This window comes from Propithecus coquereli, unplaced genomic scaffold (assembly GCF_000956105.1).
Source record: "Propithecus coquereli isolate 6110/MARCELLA unplaced genomic scaffold, Pcoq_1.0 Scaffold280, whole genome shotgun sequence".
NCBI lineage: Eukaryota > Metazoa > Chordata > Mammalia > Primates > Indriidae > Propithecus > Propithecus coquereli.
The window spans coordinates 4320973-4341877 of NW_012148397.1; the positions used below are offsets into that span (position 1 = coordinate 4320973).

At 40.9% G+C, this 20905-nt stretch overlaps 1 protein-coding gene across 4 annotated transcripts in view; it reads left to right on the forward strand.

Moving 5' to 3' along the window:
- USP10 (ubiquitin specific peptidase 10) overlaps positions 1 to 20905 on the forward strand; it is a 66798-nt gene that overhangs the window by 8950 nt on the left and 36943 nt on the right. The window contains exons 2-3 of one of the 4 annotated variants that reach the window (XM_012648199.1): positions 17771 to 17823; positions 18158 to 18226. The exons of 1 other annotated variant lie outside the window; for it this stretch is intronic. Coding sequence is in view for 1 of the 3 variants with exons in the window: in XM_012648197.1 (XP_012503651.1) it covers positions 18158 to 18226 (69 nt within the window). In the remaining 2 variants the exon portion in view is untranslated. Of the gene's footprint in view, positions 1 to 17770; positions 17824 to 18157; positions 18227 to 18490; positions 18511 to 20905 lie in introns of those variants that run through there. 2 more of the 4 variants (XM_012648197.1, XM_012648200.1) reach the window with 2 other exon arrangements.

The following is a 20905-nucleotide window of genomic DNA, read 5'->3' on the forward strand; positions in this document are numbered from 1 at the left end:
TTTAAAGAGCAGTTTTAGGTTCATAGCAAAATTGAGAGGAAGGCACGGAGATTTCCCATATACCCCTTTTCTTGATATTTTAGGTAATAATTTCCCTTAGGTGGCTGCTAAGACCATACGTATTTATTTAATACTTGAAGTAGGCCTTCTGAGGAGACGTGGTCATTGGGCAAGGAGGAATGTATTTGTTACAAAGCACCAAGCTTTGCAGTAGTCACCGTTTAAAGACTGTTGTGTGGTGTGTAAATTGCATAGTTTACAAAGTGTCTTATTTGCTCCTTGGGGCAACTCTGTCCTGTATTGTTATCACCACCCTTTCACCGGTGAGTAAAGAAAGACCCAGGGAGGCAGTGACTCGAGGTGACATGGCTGATGGTGATCAGGGACTTAAAAAGCAGGTCTTTTGACTTCTAAATACTTTGCTTTTTCTACTTTGCCAGACTGCTTTTCTGGAAGAGACTGATGAAAGCATAATGTTTCACGTCATGATCCCCCCTAGTCGTTCCTCAGTGAAAGTTTATTGAATGAATGAATGAGTGAAATATTTAAAGACTTAAATAGGTCACTGATTACTATGTATGTTACTAATATGTTGCTAATTACTACATTTTGTGTGGGGTGCATTTTGATAAAAACCCTTATTGATTTTAAATTACAAAATAAAAACATGCTGTTTTTAAAACATGCAAACAAAAGTATTTAAAGTAAAAGTATAAATCATTCTTTAACCTCTGATCCTTAATACTCAGCTTGATGTGTATCTTCTATGCTTTTTTCTGTTAGGGCTTTTTTTCCTCCCACAGTCCATTCTAACCAGATAGTCACTGAACTGAACTTTTTAGAGCAGATCTTGTTTTCAAAATTATTGAAAGCACCCGCTCAAGTCAGGCTTCTTGTTTTTCCAGATTTTCTCACAGAAGGGAGCAAATATCCTGGAAGTTAAAGGGGCTCATCAGGAACTAGGATACTGAGGATGCGGAAGTGCTGTAGAGATTTCTTAGTGAAGTTGTCCAAACAACTTTTAAAAAAATATATATATATACTTTGAAGATACTCAAACCCTTAATTTGTAGCAGCTACACTGTTCGGTTTTTATATTGTAAAAAGAGATCTTTTTTTTTTCTGAGACAGAGTCTCACTCTGTTCCCAGGCTAGAGTGCAGTGGCGTCAGCCTAGCTCACAGCAACCTCAGACTCCTGGGCTCAAGTGATCCTCCTGCCTCAGCCTCCCGAGTAGCTGGGACTACAGGTGTGTGACACCACGCCCGGCTACTTTTTCTATTTTTGGTAGAGATAGGGGTTTCACTCTTACTCAGGCTGGTCTTCAACTCCCGGTCTCAAGTGATCTTCCCGCCTTGGCCTCCCAGAGTGATAGGATTACAGGCATGAGCCACTGAGCCTGGCCTAAATTTTAGAAATTTGGAATCATTGTATTTAATAGTATTTTAAAATTTATGATCCTTGAGCACTCTGTTCTAACATGAGAATCACCTGGCATCCTGAGCACCATCTAGATATACTGAGTGAGGATCCCTATGAACAGGTCCTCGAATCTGTTTTAAACAACTTCCCCAGGTTGTCTCAGCCAGGCTAGTTTCAGAGCCTCTATGTGCACTTCTGGGTACAGCTTTCTTTTTTTCTTTCTATTTAACTTTTGAGCACTTTCCCCTGAATAGCAATAACTGAATCATATTTTGGTCAAAATAAATGTTTTAACAACTCTATTCTAGGTTAGATGTGACCAACAACAAAAATACAGGTTGTGCCACTCTGAGCGTGATATTAACTTACTTTAGCACTGAGTGGAATTGTGGAACAGTTGTGGGTAAATAGACCCAGCATGAGAAACCTGAAAATTTGCCGCTTGGAAGATATGTTGGGTCTTAAGAGTGAGATTTTAGGCTGGGCAAGGTGGCTCACACCTGTAATCCTAGCATTCTGAGAGGCCAAGGCAGGAGGATCATTGAGGCCAGGAGTCGATAACACCCTGAACAAGAGTGAGACCTGATCTCTACAAAAGATAGAAAAATTAGCCGAATATGGTGGTATGCACTTGTAGTCCCAGCTACTTGGCAGGCTGAGGCAGGAGGATGGCTTGAGCCCAGGAGTTTGAGGTTGCTGTGAGCTGTGATGATGCCACTGCACTGTAGCCGGGAGACAGAGCCAGACCCTGTCTCAAAAAAAAAAAAGATTTCAGTTTTGTTGAATTCATTAAGTCACTGATTAATTCTTTTTCAACAAACATTTATCTGGCACTAGCTGTGTGCCAAGTCCTGTGTTGGGATTTATAAGTTGCAAAACACTTTTTAACATTTTTTTAAAAATGCAAGTACAAATGCATTCCCCCAAGCTGTGAGAGGTGATCTGGCTGGTAACTGTCTGTACTCCATGTTTTGAAGTAAGACCCTTGTGAACAGTAAGGGAGCAGCAGAGAGTCTGCCACAGCTCCTTGTAGCTGTGATCATCTGACGTTGCAGAGAGTTGGAAGTAACTTTCTAATTCATCCTGGAGCCTTAGTTGATACCAAACTCTCTGAGGATGTGTGTACAGCATTAGGCCAATTTGCCACCAGAAATTTTGCTCCCTTGTTTCGTTGCTGGTTGTGGATTTATCAGCTAAGGAAATTCTTCTCTCCAGTTTTTCACAAACTGGTGCTAAAATATTACTCTTGGTTCCATCTTGCTTCTTATCTAACTCTTGGCTCTTCCATGCCACAGCAGAGTACTGTAAGTTAGGTGCCAAGAGCGTAAACTTCTCTCTTTCATCTGTAGCTGCAGTTCTAGTCAGTGAGAAAGAGCTAGCCTTTTTTTTTTTTTTTAAATCTTAAACATTCTCCTCAGTTTTGACTGGAAGCTTAATTGAATAAAATTTGAACTTTACACACAATGATACTGTAGCAATATCCTAGCAATGACTAGTTTTGGATACAGTTACCAGAGCTGTGTTTGGAGTTTGTCTCTCATCCCATGAAACATGTTAAACAACCGTGTTTCTTCTTAAGTAGGAGGGAAAGTAAAGTACATTGCTGTTACGTTTCTTTGCCCTTGCTGCTTTTTGGATGGAAACATAAATTTGAGTTAGCCCTGTTAATTGTCGATCACTTTTCTGTGAAAAAGGAAACAAATCCCATGTATTTCGTGTGCACAGCAAGCTTCGAGGGCCCTGTGGACTTTGATTTTCTAGATGCCCTTTCTTTCCTTCCTCTGGGAGGCAGTCAGCCATTCATGGAGGCCTGTGCGGGCCCTGTGCTGAGAGGAGGGGCAGGAAGATACGGCCCTTGCTGGCGGAGGCTGTGCTGTATGCAGAGGCCGACACTCCAGGGCTGAGCTGGGAGCGGTTGGTTACCCACCTGACTGATCGGGTCAGGGGTCAGGAAGGCTTGCCTGAATCTGGCGTGGTCTGGCTTTTCCGCAGCCCCGCTGTCCAGCACAGTGGCACTGAAGTGTTTGTTGGGTGGATGAGTTAACTGACAGAGGGACCAGTTGAAAATAACATAGAGAACAGCTGGTTGTCATTCACTGATTTAAGGATTGCATGTGGGTTTGTTTTGGTGTTTCTGGTTCTGGGAATGAAGCTCAGGACTACAGTGTGCAAAACCATGAGGGACAGATTTGCCCTCTGTAGAAATGCCTTTTTAGTAATGAGAGCTGATTAAGAAGAGATGGCTGCTAGAGCATTCAGATTGGTGATGGTTTCTGCACGAAGAATGCATGAGTGACCTCTGAGCTGCTTTTAAGGTTTTTCAGCGCTCTCTTTCTCTCTGTGGTGCAGTTTCTTGAATCTAGGTGACTGAGGTGTGCATCACACACAAGTTATTTTGTTTCATTCCTTGGGCTGTTTCTCAACAAAGGTAGTCCTGAGATCAGAGGGTAGTTACCAATGCAAATATAATAAAACGCCTTCACCATAGTTACTAGTAAGTGCTCAACGTGAGAGCCTGTGTACTAAATGAAGTTCTTCCATGCTCAGTTAGTGGGCATGGCAGTGATCTTTGCAGGCCTGGTCAGAGCAAACGCAGTCGTGCCCCCAAATCTGAGAACCCAGTTGTGTGTCAGCGGTAATGTGGAAAGAAAAGTTTTCAGTTGGCTTGCAGCAGTTTTTTATTTCCCCCACCTTTGCCACCCATTGTGCCCAGCCAAAGTCATCATTCACCCATTAGTTAGTTATTGAGCTTAGCTGGGTGCCAAGCATGGTGGGCGCAAAAATGAGGGAGAACAAGTCGTCTCTACCCAAGACCCTCTGCTTGTATAGACACACCCCTCCCCTCTGTGCTGTGACCTGCTCCCGTGCTTGCAGGCCCGCCTTACCACCCTGTGAAACGGTGCTCCTTCATGCTGGCCACCCTGTCTCCAAAGCACTTACCACCTTCCAGTACCCTCTGTAGCTGATATCCTAACATAGTTATTTCCTTCGTTTTCTGTCTCCCTCTTACGTAAGTTCCTTGAGGGCAGGGATTTTTGTTTTGTTCACTGCTATGTCCCTAGGTCCTAGAACATGATGAGTACTCAATGAATATTTATTGATGAATACATTAGTCAATGATATTACACAGGTGATACATTTGGAAGTCCACAGTTAAGTGTGGGAAAGAGACTGGATAAATCAGCTGTTCAGATCCAGGGTTAGAAATATTGTCCCCGGAGAGTCCCACTTTAACTCAGAAGATCTGGTAGGAAAATAGTTCACAAAATCGAGCCTCTGGGACTGGATTCTACAATGTGCAACGTTAGCCAGGCCAGTGTGGGCTCAAGAGAAGGGAACCCAAAGCAGAGCTGCCCGGATGTGCAGGGCGTGGAAGTGGAAGTGCATTTGGAGTGTGCGGTGTTGGGGGGCTTTGGTGTGGAGGTGGGTGGGGGGACACGGCCGTGTTGGATGAGCCTGGGAGGGTGGCTGAGTGCTAAGTTCTGAGGGCTCTTGTAGCTCTGTTAGAGCCTTTTAGACGGAAAGGTCCTGGGAGCCTTGAAAGGCTTTTCCTGGGGACGAGAATAGTTAGGTTCACAGACAGCACTGTGGTGGCCACATGCAGCTTGGAGGATGAGGGTGAGCACAGAGGCAGAGGCGGGCTCTTGGAGAGCATCCCTGCAGAAGTGTGGGAGGCCTAGAGGAGGGACGGCCTTAGGGTGCCCGGTGGAGCGGGTGCCCGGGAGCAGATAGCTGTCATGGTTGTGTGTTTGCAGTAATGCATTTTCCTTTTCAATGAAGTGGGTTTATACTGTATGTGTTGTGTAGGAAAGTGTTTTTTCCACTTATATTGTGAATATTTTTCCGTTTAACTTTTTTCCCAGTATTGTTCTTTAAGGACTGCAGAGTATTCGTGTTTTATGCATACTGATAACAGTGATGTTTAGTATTTTTTGGATCTTGTTTTAGTTGTCTCTGTGAATTATCTTATTTCCCAGAGCAAATTAAAGCACATTATTGTAAACTGAAAGGTGAATGTCTTTAACTGATTGATTAATTTTGGGGTGAAGGGAGAGGTAAGTGATATTAAGGACATAATTAGTGGATATTTAAAACGTGAAATTTTTGTTTATGGATTTTAAGATTTTACTAATATCGAAAACAAATTATGCATATGAAATGTTTGAAAAATATTGAGAAAGATCTGTTTATAAAATATGTGTCAATAAGCTGGCTTATGTTCGGTGAAGGCCAGCTATTTTAGCTACTGCTATAGATGCTCAGGAAGGTGACCAAAGCATTCTTACCCTTGTGGAGGTGGTAGGTAACACAGGCATTAGAAACAACTGGGGCACGTTACAAGATGTGTAATTAAGTACTGAATTATGTGGTGCACATGGTAAGTTGTGTCATAATTCGGAGAATGAAGGTGGGTAATGAGCTAGCCTTGGGAAGGAGTAGGGCTTGGGCAAATGGAGAGGATGAGGAGGGCATTCCAGGGGACAGACAGAACGAATAGGGCTTGGGTTGCAGATAAACCTGTTTTTATGCTTTTTCATTGATCTTACTTTATATGAATTCTCTGGTCATTGCTGCTTAACTACCCTTTTATCTCCTTTTTTGCTCACTCATTCCTGTTTTAGTTAGGATGCCGTTTTTTTTTTTAAAAACAAGTGAAGAAAACCCAGTTTTCTAATTGGATTACACCATAAACTAGAGATATATTGGCTCATGTAACTAGAAATTTCAGAGGTAGGTGATGCTTTCAAAGTTGGTTTGATCCAGCCATTCAGTGATGTCTTTGAGGACCTGGTTTCCTTTCATCTTTTCCCTTCCGTGTGTCAGTATTATCCTAAGGCTAGTTTCCCCGATGTTGGCAGAGTGGCCATAGCAGTTGTAGATTTCGCGTTTGTGCACAGCCTCCATCACAGCAACTGGACAAGAGAGTCAGCGTGCATCCCAGAATTCCAGACAGTGTTCTGAGCTTTGCGCCCATTGGGTCAGCCCTGAACCAAGTGCTGCGGCTGAGAGGATGGTGTGCCGGGTGGGGCTTCCCTCTCGCCTGGGGGTGAGTGCATGTTGACCTTCTGACCTGGGTGACCACTATCCGATGGGGGAGGAAGGGTAGCTGCCCAGTCTGTTACAGTCCCGCCCCAGAGCACCGTCCCTCTCCTCTTCCAGATATGTCATTTCCTCCTTCTAGACTCCTCAGACTTAAGACTGTCCTTTCTTCTGGCAAGTTATCCTGTACTGTCTGATTGTATCTTATAGTGTTGTATCTTATATAGTCTTCTTTAAATGTTATTTCTTGCTTAACTGTTCACATGTCCATCCATACCTGAAGTCAGCCCCGGGTTCCAGTCCTGACCCTCCCATTTTCTGTTTGCAGGATCTCAGCCAAGGTTGGTTTCTCTGAACCTGGAGTTTTTTTTCATCGTTATCATTTAACATAATTTATTAGATTCTAAGTATTGTGCTTAAGTGGGATCCACAACCGAAGACACAAGGAGATCAAAATTCATTTTCAGAGACTTATAGGTAAATGAGAATTACCGTGAGATGTGAACAGTGCTTTGACAGAAATAGTGTTTGGAGCAATCTGAGGAGGTGATGCCCATGTTGAGCCATGAAGGGCAAGCAGGAGTCGTCAGAGCAGTGCAGGAAGAGGGAGCTGCTGCGTGAGGCTTGTACGCAGAATTGCGAGTACGTGTAGAGTACCTGGGGGCTTCGGTGCACGAGGAGATGAGGCTGGGTGGGTAGGCAGGGACAGCCCGTCGCACCAAGCTAAAAAGGTAGGATTCTATAATATCTTTATATACTTTATATACCTTTATATTAGGAGTGACCATATGTCCTGGTTTACACCCTTATCCCAGCATAATTAATAATAGCGATCTTTTCACTGTGAAATGTGCCTTCGATTTGGATGATAAATGGGCACCCTACTTAAAATAGACGTTTTTAGCCATAGGGACAGTTAGTCCGATAGCAATGTGCAGGGTAGCATGCTTACCTTGTAGTAGGACTCTGGATTGCGTGAGATAGAGCACAGCAGTGCTTCTCAAACTTCAAAGTCCATTGAGGCCAGGTGCAGCGGCTCATACCTGTAATCCTAGCACTCTTGAGAGGCTGAGGTGGGAGGATCACTTGAGGTCAGGAGTTTGAGACCAGCCTGAGCAAGAGCAAGACCCTGTCTCTACTAAAAATAGAAAAATTAGCCCGATGTGGTGGTACACGCCTGTAATCCCAGCTACTCAGGAGGCTGAGGCAGGAGGATCCCTGGAGCTCAGGAGTCGGAGGTTGCAGTGAGCTACGATGACACCACTGCACTCTAGGGGTGTCAGAGCGAGACTCTGTCTTTAAAACAAAAAAAGTCCAGTAAGAGGCAGCTGGGGATCTTGGGACTATGCAAGTTTGGATTCAGTAGGTCTGGGGTGGGCCCTGAGAGCTGCTAAACTCCCAGGTAATGCCTGTGCTGCTGGCCTGCTGACCACACTTTGGGTAGAAGGTAGTACTGGGCTTTGGGAGCTTCAGAGGGTCTGTACATTTCCTGAAATCATATACAGAAATGTATGTACGTGCATTCTTTAGGGAGTGGGCATAATTCCCTAACAACAGTTTCTCAAGATCTGCCACCACCCAGAAAAGATTAGGTATCACTGCCTTTTAGAAATGACGTGAAGATTAAATGAAGTATGTGTATTAAATGCCTTTAGCACAGCCTAGACCATAAACGGCCAGCTAACCAATGTGCATGAGCTGTCTATCCTCGTCCCTTCCCCCAAACCCAGTTCTTTGAGGGCAGGAAACATTGCTTAAACATTTTAAGTATCTTTTTAAATTTTTTTTTATGCCATTGGTGCTCAGTAAGTATCTATTTAGTTTGCTGGCAAACTGAGAGTCGTTAGCCATTCTGTGAGCATCTGAGAGTCTCTTAGGTCCAAAGCATTTGCTAGACAGTAAGAGGCTACCATGTAGGTTATTACAGATACCCCAGCATGGATGGGATAATTAGGGCTTGTGCTGGGTAGTGCCCGTAGGATTGAAGAGGAGATGAATCACTTTCTTTTTAGTAATCTTCTTAGTTATAATAATTTATGTTCAAAAAGGTGCTTCTCCTGCCTTTGATTCACCCATTGAGATTCTGTTCTCTGGTTCTCAATTGTGTGTAATTTCAGTATGGATTAATTAATTATAATCTTTAATTCAGTTCATTCAGTTGCTGTTGTTCTTGCCAGATATAATTTTCTGAACATTTTGATACTTTGTTGAGATTGTTCCAGAAATTTGGGATTTGTGAATACATTTTAGGGTATTTGGGATGGAAAGGGTATATATTATGATTCAAGATACTTTCAGTTTCTCACCTAAGAGATTGGAAGAACAGCGAAGTGTGCCATTGACGTAAGTGTAGAAGCTGGTTTTAAGAAAATAATGGACCTTTGGAATTGAAGGTTAAACTAGAACATGAAAGTAGAAGTGTCATGGGTTTGGTAGCCCGGAAAAGGGAACTGACATATAATTGAGTGATCCAGCTTGAACATGTGAATTTGGAGTCCATAAACATAGCTGAAGCTGTGAGAGTAGCTGAGCTGCGTAGGGGGGAATTTCTAGGTGCCAGTCCAAAAGAGAAGGTGAGTGGCCGAAGAGACAGAATCAGGTCTTGTGTTGTGGCAGCCAGTGAAGGAAAGTGTTACGAAATGTGGATGTGAGAGAGCTCTCGTTACTAACACTAAGTGAGATTGGCTGCCTTGAGAAGGAAAAATGATCTTGGATTGGATTGGAAAACCTTCCATTTTTTGAGAAAATGGAGTGTTAGAGGTGAAGGTTAGATTTCAGTGAATTAGAACAGCAAATGGGAAATGAGTTCAGTTACAAAAAAAGTGTCTTTTGTGCAAAAGACATTTCTGAATAGTTGCAAGGGAGTTTAATTTTACTATCAAATTGTTTCTAGTTTAGTTGCATTACAGTTTTTCTTCTGATTGACATTTAGCTTTGTTTTTTTGCCTTTTTTAAGTTGTTAATAATCAGTAAACCCTTAAAAGCACTTAAAAAGTCCATATTTTAAAGACATAACAAAGTTATAAAGTGAATAATCATCTCAAATTATTTTATAATTTCTTCTGATTTGGGACATAACTGAATGGAAAGTAGCTGTGTTCATCCTCCTGTTTTCTGCTTAGTCTCTCCTACTTTCTCAATGGCCTGTAGTGTTAGAGCTCAGGACCATGGGAAGGCCCCTGCACACTGGTTCTGAACCATGCAGGAAGCATACAACATGCTGAGTGAAGCCTGGACTCAACCCCAGAGCACCAAACCCAGAATTGGGGCCGGTGTGGCCAGAGGATGCTCTGATTGTAAGTTGTCACCAGGGTTGGGTACTGTTGTCTTAGGCCATTGTCCTGTACTGTCTTGCATGGCTAATCCTGCTTCCCCTGCTAGGTAAGTACCATTAGGGGTTGGTTTTCTATTTCTGTGTGGAAAATAGAGTATCAGGAGCTGATTAAACATTTCTCTTCTGGGATGCCGAAGTCCTGAGCTCCACATATTTACCATAAGGGGGGCTTTCTGAAGTCTGGAGTTGACATTTTTCTGTTATAATAAAAGATTTTAAACCATAACAAACTTAAACACATGATTAAAGAGTGGAGTGCAAACTGTTATAATTTTGTCTGGTAAACTGTACTTCGGAGGGCATTTTCCAACAGATCCTCAGGTGAAAGTTAAATTGAGAAAGTAAAAGTGAATTGCTTCCTTAGTGGACTTGGTCAGAATCTTTAGCTATCAGTACCCCTTTTTGCATTCCTTCATTTTTAGTAGAGAGCAGTTTTTCAGCTTTTTACTTCTTTAACCAATACTTCTAAGTAACTTTGGTTTTCATTAAGAACCAAAGCAACTCATTAAGGAAGAAATTCTATACTTAAGCTTAAAATTGGAAAGAGAGGAGTGTATGTACCAGCTAACATAAGTACTTCTCATTAGACAGCTCTAGATTGTCCAGGGTATTTGAAGAGACCATTGGCAATGGCCATCAAATGAGAAGAAAATCATTTTTGCAGTCAGACTTCTTACTTCATGGCTGCCCTGTGAAATGAAGCTCGGTTTAGTGACGTGCTTTCCTTCCTGGCAGGTGGTCTTCAGTAGCTGAGCTGTTGCTGGTCTGGTTCCAGCGTATTTCATTAAGTGAAAAATCCTGTCGAACAGATGGCACTTACAAGTTTCTGCCCGTGTAGCACTCTGTTTAATGAAACACTATAGTTTTGCTTCATTGTTTTTGGCAATATTGTCTTCGTGTGTAGCGTGGAATTTGAGTACATGGTCAAGAGGATCTTGTCAGTTATAAAGGTTGAGCTAGTCAGGAATTATCTGGGTGATTGATGATGGGACAGAGGCTGACAGTTACAGTGCAAACAGACAACAGAATAAAAAGGTGACGCACAGTATTTTAGGTGTTGTTGTACCACTAGTAAGAGACTTTGGACCAAGGAATGTGGAACTAAAAATCCCATTGAGTGGGTACTTGTAAATACAGTGTACTGAAGAATTCGACTTAGGTAAATGAAAGATTGAAACTGTGGTCCTTGGTCTTCAAGAGCTGTTATTATGGTACTAACAGCTGCTTCATCTACCTTATACAGATTGTGCATCAATTTTTTAAAAAGTTAACCTTATTGAAAATATACTTTAATACAATAAATGTGCCCATTCTAAGTTTGCAGTTTGAGTTTTGGCAAATGTGTCAAAGTAGTAACTACCACCACAGTCAGGATGTAGAACATTTCCATTGCCCAGTGTTCCCTCCTGCCCCTTTGCCATAAATACCCCCAAACTTCCTATCCCTTGTCCAGGCAACTGGTGATCTGCTCCTGTCACTTAGAGGCTAAGTTTGTCTTTTCTAGAATTTCATTGACGCAGAGCTATGCAGAATACGCTCTTCTGTTTGGTTTCTTTCACTTGGCATAACTTTTGAGATTCATCCATGTTGTGTGTTAACAGTTCCTTTTCAGTGCTGAGTAGTACTTCCTTATATGGATGTACTGCAGTTTGTCTCTTCACTTCTAGATGGACATTTGTTTTGTTTGTTTGCTTGTTTGTGTGGTTGTTTTGAGACAGAGTCTCACTCTGTTGCCCAGGCTAGAGTGCCATGGTGTCAGCCTAGCTCACCGCGGCCTCAAATTCCTGGGCTCAAGCGATCCTCCTGTCTCAGCCTTCCACGTAGCTGGGACTACAGGCAGCGAGCCACCATGCCCAGCTAAGTTACTCTGTTTTTTAAGTAGAGATGGGGTCTCACTTTTACTCAGGGCTCAGTCTGGTCTTGAACTCCTGAGATCCTCCCGCCTCAGCCTCCCAGAGTGCTAGGATTACTGGCATGAGCCACGGCACCTGGCCTGATATTTTCAAACCCATATTTCTTAATCTCAAGAGATCCTTTTGGAGATGGGAAGAACTTTGGAGGTTATCTAGTCCGGTATACGCTTATTTTATAGATAAAATTAAGGTTTTTATCACTCAGAACAGTCTATTACTCCTTACTGTTTCCTCACATCTCCCAGATTCAACTTACTTGGATCAGAAAATGAGGGAGGCGAAGACCTTGCACTTTTCAGTGTCCTGTGTGTTGGCGTGACTTGGTTATGGCATTCGACTCTGTGAGGCTTGGTGTCTGTTGGTGATGTACTTACCTCAGAGGCTGATCTCCTGTTCCCGTCGGTCCTTTGGAAGGCAGAGAACATTGATTTGGGGGCGACCTACGTGTTTATTTGCATTTCTAGAGAGATGAAGCGTTTGGAAGGCGGAAGGCTGGGACGCTGCTCCGGCGCCCGGTGCGGGCTGTAGTGCTGGTCCTCGCCTTCTCCCGGGGCACGAAGTGGGGCTGCTTTAGATCCGCAGAGCGCTGCAGATCGTGCAAGTGAACAGCAGACAGCTTGCCGGGGCGCGATGGAGGAGTTTATCTTTGTTTCTGAGTGCGTGTCTTGTTACCCTTTAGCGCAGTGCTGGCATTTCCAGTTCTGCCCCTCACCAGGCGCCCGCAGCCTCGGGGGCCACGAGTGCCCTCTGCATCCTCGAGGGCAGCCTTTCGACTGAATCCAAATTTTACAGAACAGCTTCTTTCAGTGAAGGGATTTGTTCTGTGAAGTTTGGATTTGGTCGAGGGGCTGTACTTGGGGATCTGGAGGGCCACTATGTCCCCGAGGCCACAGGCCCCACCCCACGTGGGCTCCAGGCACCTTGGGAAGGTAAAGCAAGCACGGCAGAGCCAGCAGGCTGCGCTTCAGTGAGGTGACTTCTGTTCCCATCCCAGCTGTGTTGTGGCTTGTCCCCTTTTCCTGAAGTGTTTCCTGTATATGTGATTTTTTCATGTCCTCTTTAGAAAGGAGCAGAAAGTAAACCAGTGAACAGTGGGAGTTTGGAAAGCCTGGATGGGCCAGGTGGGCTATGAGGGGAAGTTCAGCTTCGTTCCTAGTGGAGGGGGGAATAGTTGCTCCAGCGCTCAGTCTTCCTTCCCCTAAAAGAGGAGTGTAGATGCCTAAAGGCCTTGCAGGTAAAACATGCCCCCCACCCTCGGGCGTTCATGTTCTGACCACGGGCACGTCTTGTGAACATCAGGACATGGAAAAGGGGCATTCGATGTTACTTTCTAGTTCCTCCTTTTGACTCTGATATTCCTCTAATTCTGGCTGGAGTTGCTTAAAACAGGGGAACTCCCAGTGTTTACCTTGTAGCATTGATGTAGCTGTTAGACAGCGAAGTTACGAAGTTACTAACAGCGGCGTGGCTCACAGACGGCAGTCAGGCACCTGCTTTTATTCTTGCCAACAAGCATCTGTATGTCTCTTAGGCCCTGCACTGGGCTTCGAAAATACAAAAATGAACTTGTTTTCTTCCTACTTTTTATTCTCTTGGTGCTAACTTAATTGTGCTATATTTTATCTCCCTCTATTATAGGACAAAACTAATTCACGTGGTCAGTGACATTTCCTTCTCCACTAGATAATAAGTCTTGTGAAGTCAGGCACAGAATTATTTTTGTCTTTATTTTACCTAAGCATCTACAATTCCACCCCCTCATTTAGCTGATTTTAAAATATATTAATATATACTTCACACTCACATAAGGAGAGGGGTAAAGGTTTTCCTTGCAACCTCACAGTTTTCAGTGTTAACTTAAAAAAAACCTCTTTATTTGGAAATAATTTCAAACTTAACAAAAGTTGTAAAAAAGAATAATGGTACAGAGAACCCCCAGGTACTCCTTTACCCGGGATGGACCTGCTGTTAAGATTTAACCCCCTTTGCTTAATCATTTGCGTGCTTGAATTCTCTCTCTCCGCTTGCGCAGGCGTCACCGAGACGCACACAGACGTGGGTGTGCGCCCGTCCACAGCCACGGTTTCCCCGGAACGCTTTGAGATTTGAGGACAGATTACATACACCATGGCCCTTTCCTCCTAAATTCTAGAATGTGTATTTCCTGAAAATGGGGACATTCTCTTATACAACCACAATAAAACAGTTATCGCTGTCATGAATTTACACGGTACAGTATCTTTTTCTAACCTCTGTCCACATTCTGCTTGTGAATCGGCCGCGTGGTGTTCTTTGTAGCCTTCTCCCTCCAGCGCGGGATCCAGTCTGCCGTCTGTGTGGCAGTTAGGTGTCACGCCTCTCGCTTTCTGTAATCTGGAGATTTGCCACAGCCTTTCGTGACATTGACCTTTTCCCGTCCTTTCATAACATTCCTCCTCATTTTGCCAAACGCTTGAAATAACTTTTGATTGAAATTAGGAAGGCTTTTAGAGAAGGAGATGGTGAAACCAGAACATTTTAGTAGCCATTGGCTGTCCTGCATTTCTGTGATAAACTCTTTGGGGTCACAAAGCATGTCTTGCTTCAGCCTTTGGTCAGAGATCATTTTAGTTACATAATCGTCACTGAAGTGGCAGGGAAATATAATTTATGTCCACTCACTGGAATTTGCTATTGAATAAATATTTGGCCTTTTCTTCCTTCTGTAGTTTGATCAGCATATCAAAAAATTGCCTTTTTCCCCCTCCCAATAAAGTTATATTTTAATTTATTTTACAAGCAACACTGCTATTTGTCTTTTTGGAATAGTTTTGGTAACAAGTGCTTCCTCATAGTACCTCTTTGAATGATGCATATGGTTTTGTTAAGCACTGAAATGATGCCATAGCCTCCACTTTATATGGGTTACTTTATTATATCATGCAAAATGAATGTTGGATGGTTACCAAACCGGGATTACTTTTCTTGGAAAGAAATATTTTATCTTTTTTTAAATAGACACTACAATTACAGGAAATTCTGTTTTATTCGTAGGATTCTCCTGGCCTGTGATCTCAGTGACTTGTTCTTCCGTGACGTTTGAGAATGGGCTCCCCAAATATCAGGCATTCCTTTACATGCAGTTACTGTGTTACATCAGAATTCCTGGCTTAGTGTAAGTGATGAATGTGCAGACACATAGGAAAGAGATCTATGTAGTTTATCTGCCATGAACATATGGGGAGCACTCACTCTACAGGAAGTAGAAATTCTAACCAAAGCTCCTCGGGAGGATGAACATCTTGCAGAGATGGTCGTAACCCTTGGTGTCAGCTTCTCTGCAGTTCCTTTTGTTATCTTAGCTGCAAAATTGAAACGACTGTTTCAGTTTTTGATACTGGTGAAGTATAATTGCTAACTTTCAAAAACTGATACATTTTAAGGATTGGAAATAGGTTTGATTCTGGCAGGAGGACGAGATTCATGTGTATTTTGATGGGGTTGTTTATGATATATGTGAGCCAGTGTTAAGGAAATTAAGTTGGGAGTTCAAAACAGCTCTGGCTAGCCATTTGTCAAGTGTTAAATGATATTTTAGCGTTGCATAGTTGGTAGTTAGCAGTTGCTTACGGTGTCTTTTTTGGATTAAATGTTTTCATCAAGCCCTAATCTGTTGTTAGAGAGATGTTGAAACTAACAGATTTGCAAAATTATAATGTTTGCAAAATGGGTATATTTGAAGATTTGTAAAGTGATTTCTGTTGTTTACATTGACATTTTATAATTAATGTTTTGAATAGATGTGATATTTATATGATTGAAAAATTAAAACTCCAAAAAGATACATACCAAGAAGTCCCCCTCCACTCCTCTCTCCACTTGGTTTCCCCACTGACCCCATAGCAGTAAATCGTTATGTCCCTTCTCGTTTCTTTCCAAAATCTCTTTATGCAAACACAAATATATATTATTAATAAACACAAACATTATTGTATTGAAACAAAATATATCTTATATTTCTCCCTTTTTTACATGAAGAATGTTTTCTTCATTGAACAGTTTCTTGGAGATCTTGCCCTATCTGCATGTAAAGCTCATCCTCATTTTTCCTCAGCAAGTTTTGTAATTAGATTGAAGGTGCATATCTGTGGATAAAGTATTGACATGAACTTGTCATAAAAACACACTTAAAATCTGTAACAAACTTTCTCAAAGAATAAACTATTAAGGAAAAATAATACAGTTGAAAATAATAGAAAAAATATCACGGATGCCTTTGTGAGCATTGAGCTGTGTGGTTGTTTGCAGCTGACTGACTACTAGTGGTGAAGTGACTTGGGGTGTGCAGCTTAAACAGGAAGGGGTGTGTGTGGGGGGGTAGTGGGTTGGGATCCTGTTCTCTTCTCCCCTCCCCCTTTACCGCCAAGATCTTCATTAAATCATTTGGAATGTTCTTACTGGATTAACCAGCTCTCTGTTTTTAAAAGACTTTAGGTTGTATATGAACTCAAATAAGAAAGTGTGCTTATAAAGTGTGATTTAAATAAACATGAAATGTTTATTTTCAGTTTTTCGGGAAGAAATCCTGCCTGAAGAAAATACCTAACAATCCTGTAGAATATGCCAGTTCTCATTTTTATATATCTTCCCTACATTCTGAATTAAAATAGAGTCCTTTCTTATCATTTATAAGAGAAGATAAAATGGATATCTTTTAATACAGCATTTCTACTATTAAAACAACATAATTGTAGTTTAGTAATTCTTAATATTTGCCTTAAACTTCACAGCTGCAATATCAACAGTTTCTTGGATTTTACTACTTTGTTTATCACTCTTGTATCTCTTGAATGAAAATCATTTTTGGGAATTCCTAAGCAACTCATCCCACCCCCCAACCCCAAAAGGGTATATGGGTGTCAGAGAATGTTATTTTTCTTTTGCACTCGAGTAATAATAATTTAACTATAGAATAGAATTCTATGAAAAAAAAAACCACACTAGAATTCTAGGAACAAGATACTTTTATTCTTGGAACTTTCAAAATATTGCCCCATTGCTTTATAGCCTTGTCGATTAAGACCTTCTGCTGCGTTTTCAAATTTAGTAATCTAATCTCCACAAACACTTTCTTGTTCTGTGGTAGCTCTTTTTTCATGGCAGTCTGTGCTTATTTTTTCTGCTTCCTTTTCACCTAAAAATACTTTGCCCTTCCATTGCTTGGTATGTGCCTTAGTGAAATTAATATAAGCTTTTCTCCAGTGTTGGAGATGAGAGGAAGGTCTAAGCTCACAATGAAAGTATTTCAGAAGATCATTTCTGGATAATGTTGAGACCCTGTTTATTTTCACTATTACCGTCAATGCACAATTATTTTGTGGAATTTTGCAAATATATATAAATATTATATGAAGACTTTTTTCCTTGGTGTATATTTACAATTTGGGTAGATATTGCCAAAGAACTCTCCTAAAATGTTTTTCTTTGTGCATTCTTACCAACGGGGTATGAGAATTAGTTGTCATTTATTCACATTTATAATAATAATAGGCATTATGCATTAATGTGATATTTAGTTACTGGTTATTTTTGGGTCATATGCTTGTAAATTTCCCTGTAAGTTACTAGATTTTAGGTTCCGTTAGAGTGGAGGAACCATAACCCTGCTTACCATTTTATCCCCAGTACCAATCGTGCATGGCATTTACTAGGTTCTAAATAATTATTGATTAATAAACGAATGATTCTCTATTGTGGAAGTCTCATCATGTGAATTCTTGTCAGTGACTTACTTCTTGAAGCTCTAGGGAGAATATGAGCTGGTAGGCACTTGCTGAACTCATGTCTGTGCAGTTTAACCAGTTGTTTTTCCAGAAAGTCACATTCAGAATTCTGTGAAATCGGGGCCCACAGTGAGGGCTGTGTCTGTCTAATAATAGTGTGTGTATCTGCGTATGATATTCAAATGCATTTTTAAAATAAGTTACATATATATTTTTAAAGGTCATTAATCAGGATTATTATTTTCCTCTTTTGAATTTCCCTATCTTCCCATTTGAACCACATTTTCTGCTTTTCTTTAGTATGTTTGGCAGAGAAAACTGAAATGGAGGTAGTGACATGAGTCAGCAGAAAGGTAAATGGAACAACTGGAAATATTTGTGAACCAAAAAATTCTCCTGCAGGCAGGACTCTACAAGTTTACCGTACAGAATTGACTTGTTTCAAAATAAGCTTTATCAATTTTATAGTGTTCTTTCACAATTTATAGGAAAGGTTAAGTAGTATTTTCTTTATTGTAATTGGAAAGTACTACACTTAGAAATCTTGGTTTGTAGATCCTCAGTTTATTTAATTGAGAAAGGATTTTGGCGATTCTGGCCCAAATGTTTCATAGGATTGTTATATAGCATTTTTTTGAAAGTATTGTTTGTATATTTTGTGTGATCAGTGACTCTTATTTTTTTCAGTATATTTTTGGAGATTTTAGCCCTGATGAATTTAATCAGTTCTTTGTGACTCCTCGATCTTCAGTTGAGGTAAGATAAAACTGTGTTTTAGTAAGTAGATACCATTAATGGTTATGTTTTCCTTTTAAGTTTTTAATTTGCTTTTTAAAAAAGAATTCGAATATAGAGAAAAGTGCAGACTAATGTGAGAAATGCTTGAACACACCAGCTAGATTTGACTGATAGTAACATTTTGCTGTATTTGCTTTAGACTTTAAAAAATAAAGCATTGCAGAAACCGTTGATGCCTCCCTTGCACCTCTCCCCCACCTCCTTCCCCTCCTTCCCCAGAAATCACTGCTCTCTTGAAACTGGTAAGTATTGGCTCCTCACTGTTGTTTTCACTACATGAGTGTGTTATCACCAGATAGTTGTGTTTTATGTGCTTTAAAATGTCACATACATGATATACTATATTCATCATTTTAAGCTAACGTTATATTCTTTAGATTTATCTATGCTGGTATATTCTTGTTTTTGTTGTTGTTGTTTTTTTATTTCAGCATATTATGGGGGTACAGATGTTTAGGTTACGTATGTTGCCCTTGCCTGCCCCCCCCCCCCAAGTCCGAGTTTCAATTATGTCCATTCTCCGGGTGGTACGCATTGCACTCTTTGTGTATGCATATACCCGTCCCCTCCTCCCTCCTCCCCCCTCTCCCCTCCCTTGGTTGTTATTTTAATTGCTTAATATCATTGATCAAACATATCACAGTTTATTACTCATTTTCCTATTGAGGACCATTTAGGTTTTTAGTTCAGTTGTATTAAAATATTATGGTAAACGTATGTTATCCTGTCTTCTTGTGCTCCTCCGTGAGTTTTTCTAAGACTGCGATCCCTAAACCCCAGGCCGTGGCCTGGTGTGTGTTAGGGAGTGGGCCCTGCATCACCACCCAAGCTCCGTTCCCCTCACCCCTGGTCCATGGAAAAATTGTCTTCCATGAAACTGGTCCCTGGTGCCAAAAAGGTTGGGGACCGCTGCTCTAGGATATAGTCCTAGGAGTGGAATTGCTGGGTTCCTCAGGGAATAAGTACCTTTACTTTTACTGGAGACTGCCAGTTAGCTCTCTTAAGGGTTTTAACAGTCTGCATTCCCATCAGCAGTGCATGAGAGTTTTCTCACACAAATTTTTAAAAAATCCTTGCTAATTCTCAGTATTGGCATACTTAAGATTTTGTTAATCTGATGTGTAATAAATGAATTCTTATTGTTTTAGTTTATATCTCCCAGATTACAAACAGTTGAACAGCATTTCATCATTTTCACATGTCTACTGGCAGTATAGATTTCCTCTTTGAATTTCCTGATTTATAGCCCTTGTCCATATTTTAAAATCAAGTAGCTTGTCTTTTTTTTATTTGTATTAGGATTAAAAATCTTTGGTTTTGCGTATTACAGGTATCTCTAGCATGAGGGCCTTTAAACTTTATATATTATGCCCCATTTTGCTTATTTGCTGGGTAAGGGGAATATATTTTTAACTTTAATGTCAAATGAATTGAATTTTTTCTCATGGCTTGTGGATATTTACTTTTTAAAAATATCTTTAAGAAATTTTTCCCTTCCCTGAGGTAATAAAAACATTTTGTCTGTTTTCTAAAAGTTTTGAGGTTTTGTTTTCACACTTTAGTGTGTGATACAGCTGAAATTGAAGTATTGATTTTTGTATATGTGTGATGTTGGCATCTAACTACCCTTTCGATGGCACTAGCAGTGTGTCGGCACTGTTATTGAGATCTCAGTCCTTGGCTGTCCTGTCAGCCCTGTCGGGCAGCTCATCTCCGCGTGTGCCTGGTCTGGTTCTGGGTGTCCTGTTCCGTGTGCCTCTTGCTTGTCTCTGTATGACACCATGCGGGTTTGTTTGTTTGTTACTTATGCCAGTCAAATTTAGCAGTGGAGGGTTGTATACCCACTTCAGTGACACTAATGTTAAATACCACACGTTTTAATTGCTACAGCTTTACGATCAGTCCTCTGTAGGGCAGACACCCTCTTCTGACCGTAATTTCACAAGTGTTTGGCCTTTCATCCTTAATTCTTCGCTATGAATTTATGATCAGTATGTCAAGTTCCATGAAAAATCTTACTAAAATTTTGACTAGAATTGCATTAAAATTATAGATTAATTTGCAGGAGAATTAGGATCTCATTGATAGTATTAGAATTAAAACTTGGATTTTTATATGATATGAAAGTAAAAAATGTACCATATTTCAAATCTGAAGACCTGGGATTATTTTGACTTAAACAGGCTGAGTGGTCTTAGGCAATTTCCTTTATCTTAGGCCCCTCTTTCTTTTTTCTCTCTTTTCTTTTTTAATTGGAAAAATGGAAATTGCTTATTTATTTCACAGAAATACCGGGAAATCAGCTAATGTATGTTCTGGTACCTAGTATGTGTAACAAATGTTAGTAGAAATAAAGGTTGTAGATGGCAAAGTTGTGCCAGACTTTTTATTTGCGGAAGTGGTGGCTGTGTCTCATCAAAACGAGTTCTAGCTTTAGAACTCTTAGCATGTCTGGGCTTATTTGGGGTCTTCTGTTTTACTTGTTTTGGGGCATGTATTAAAGTTTGGGGGTATGACAGCTGTTGTCTGTCAAAATCACAATAGCCTGCAGAAGGGAAATGCAGTCTAATTAGCATGATTGGATTGGGTTAGCTTTCTCAGTATTACAGTTCAGGAGTCTGAATTATATTTCTTCTT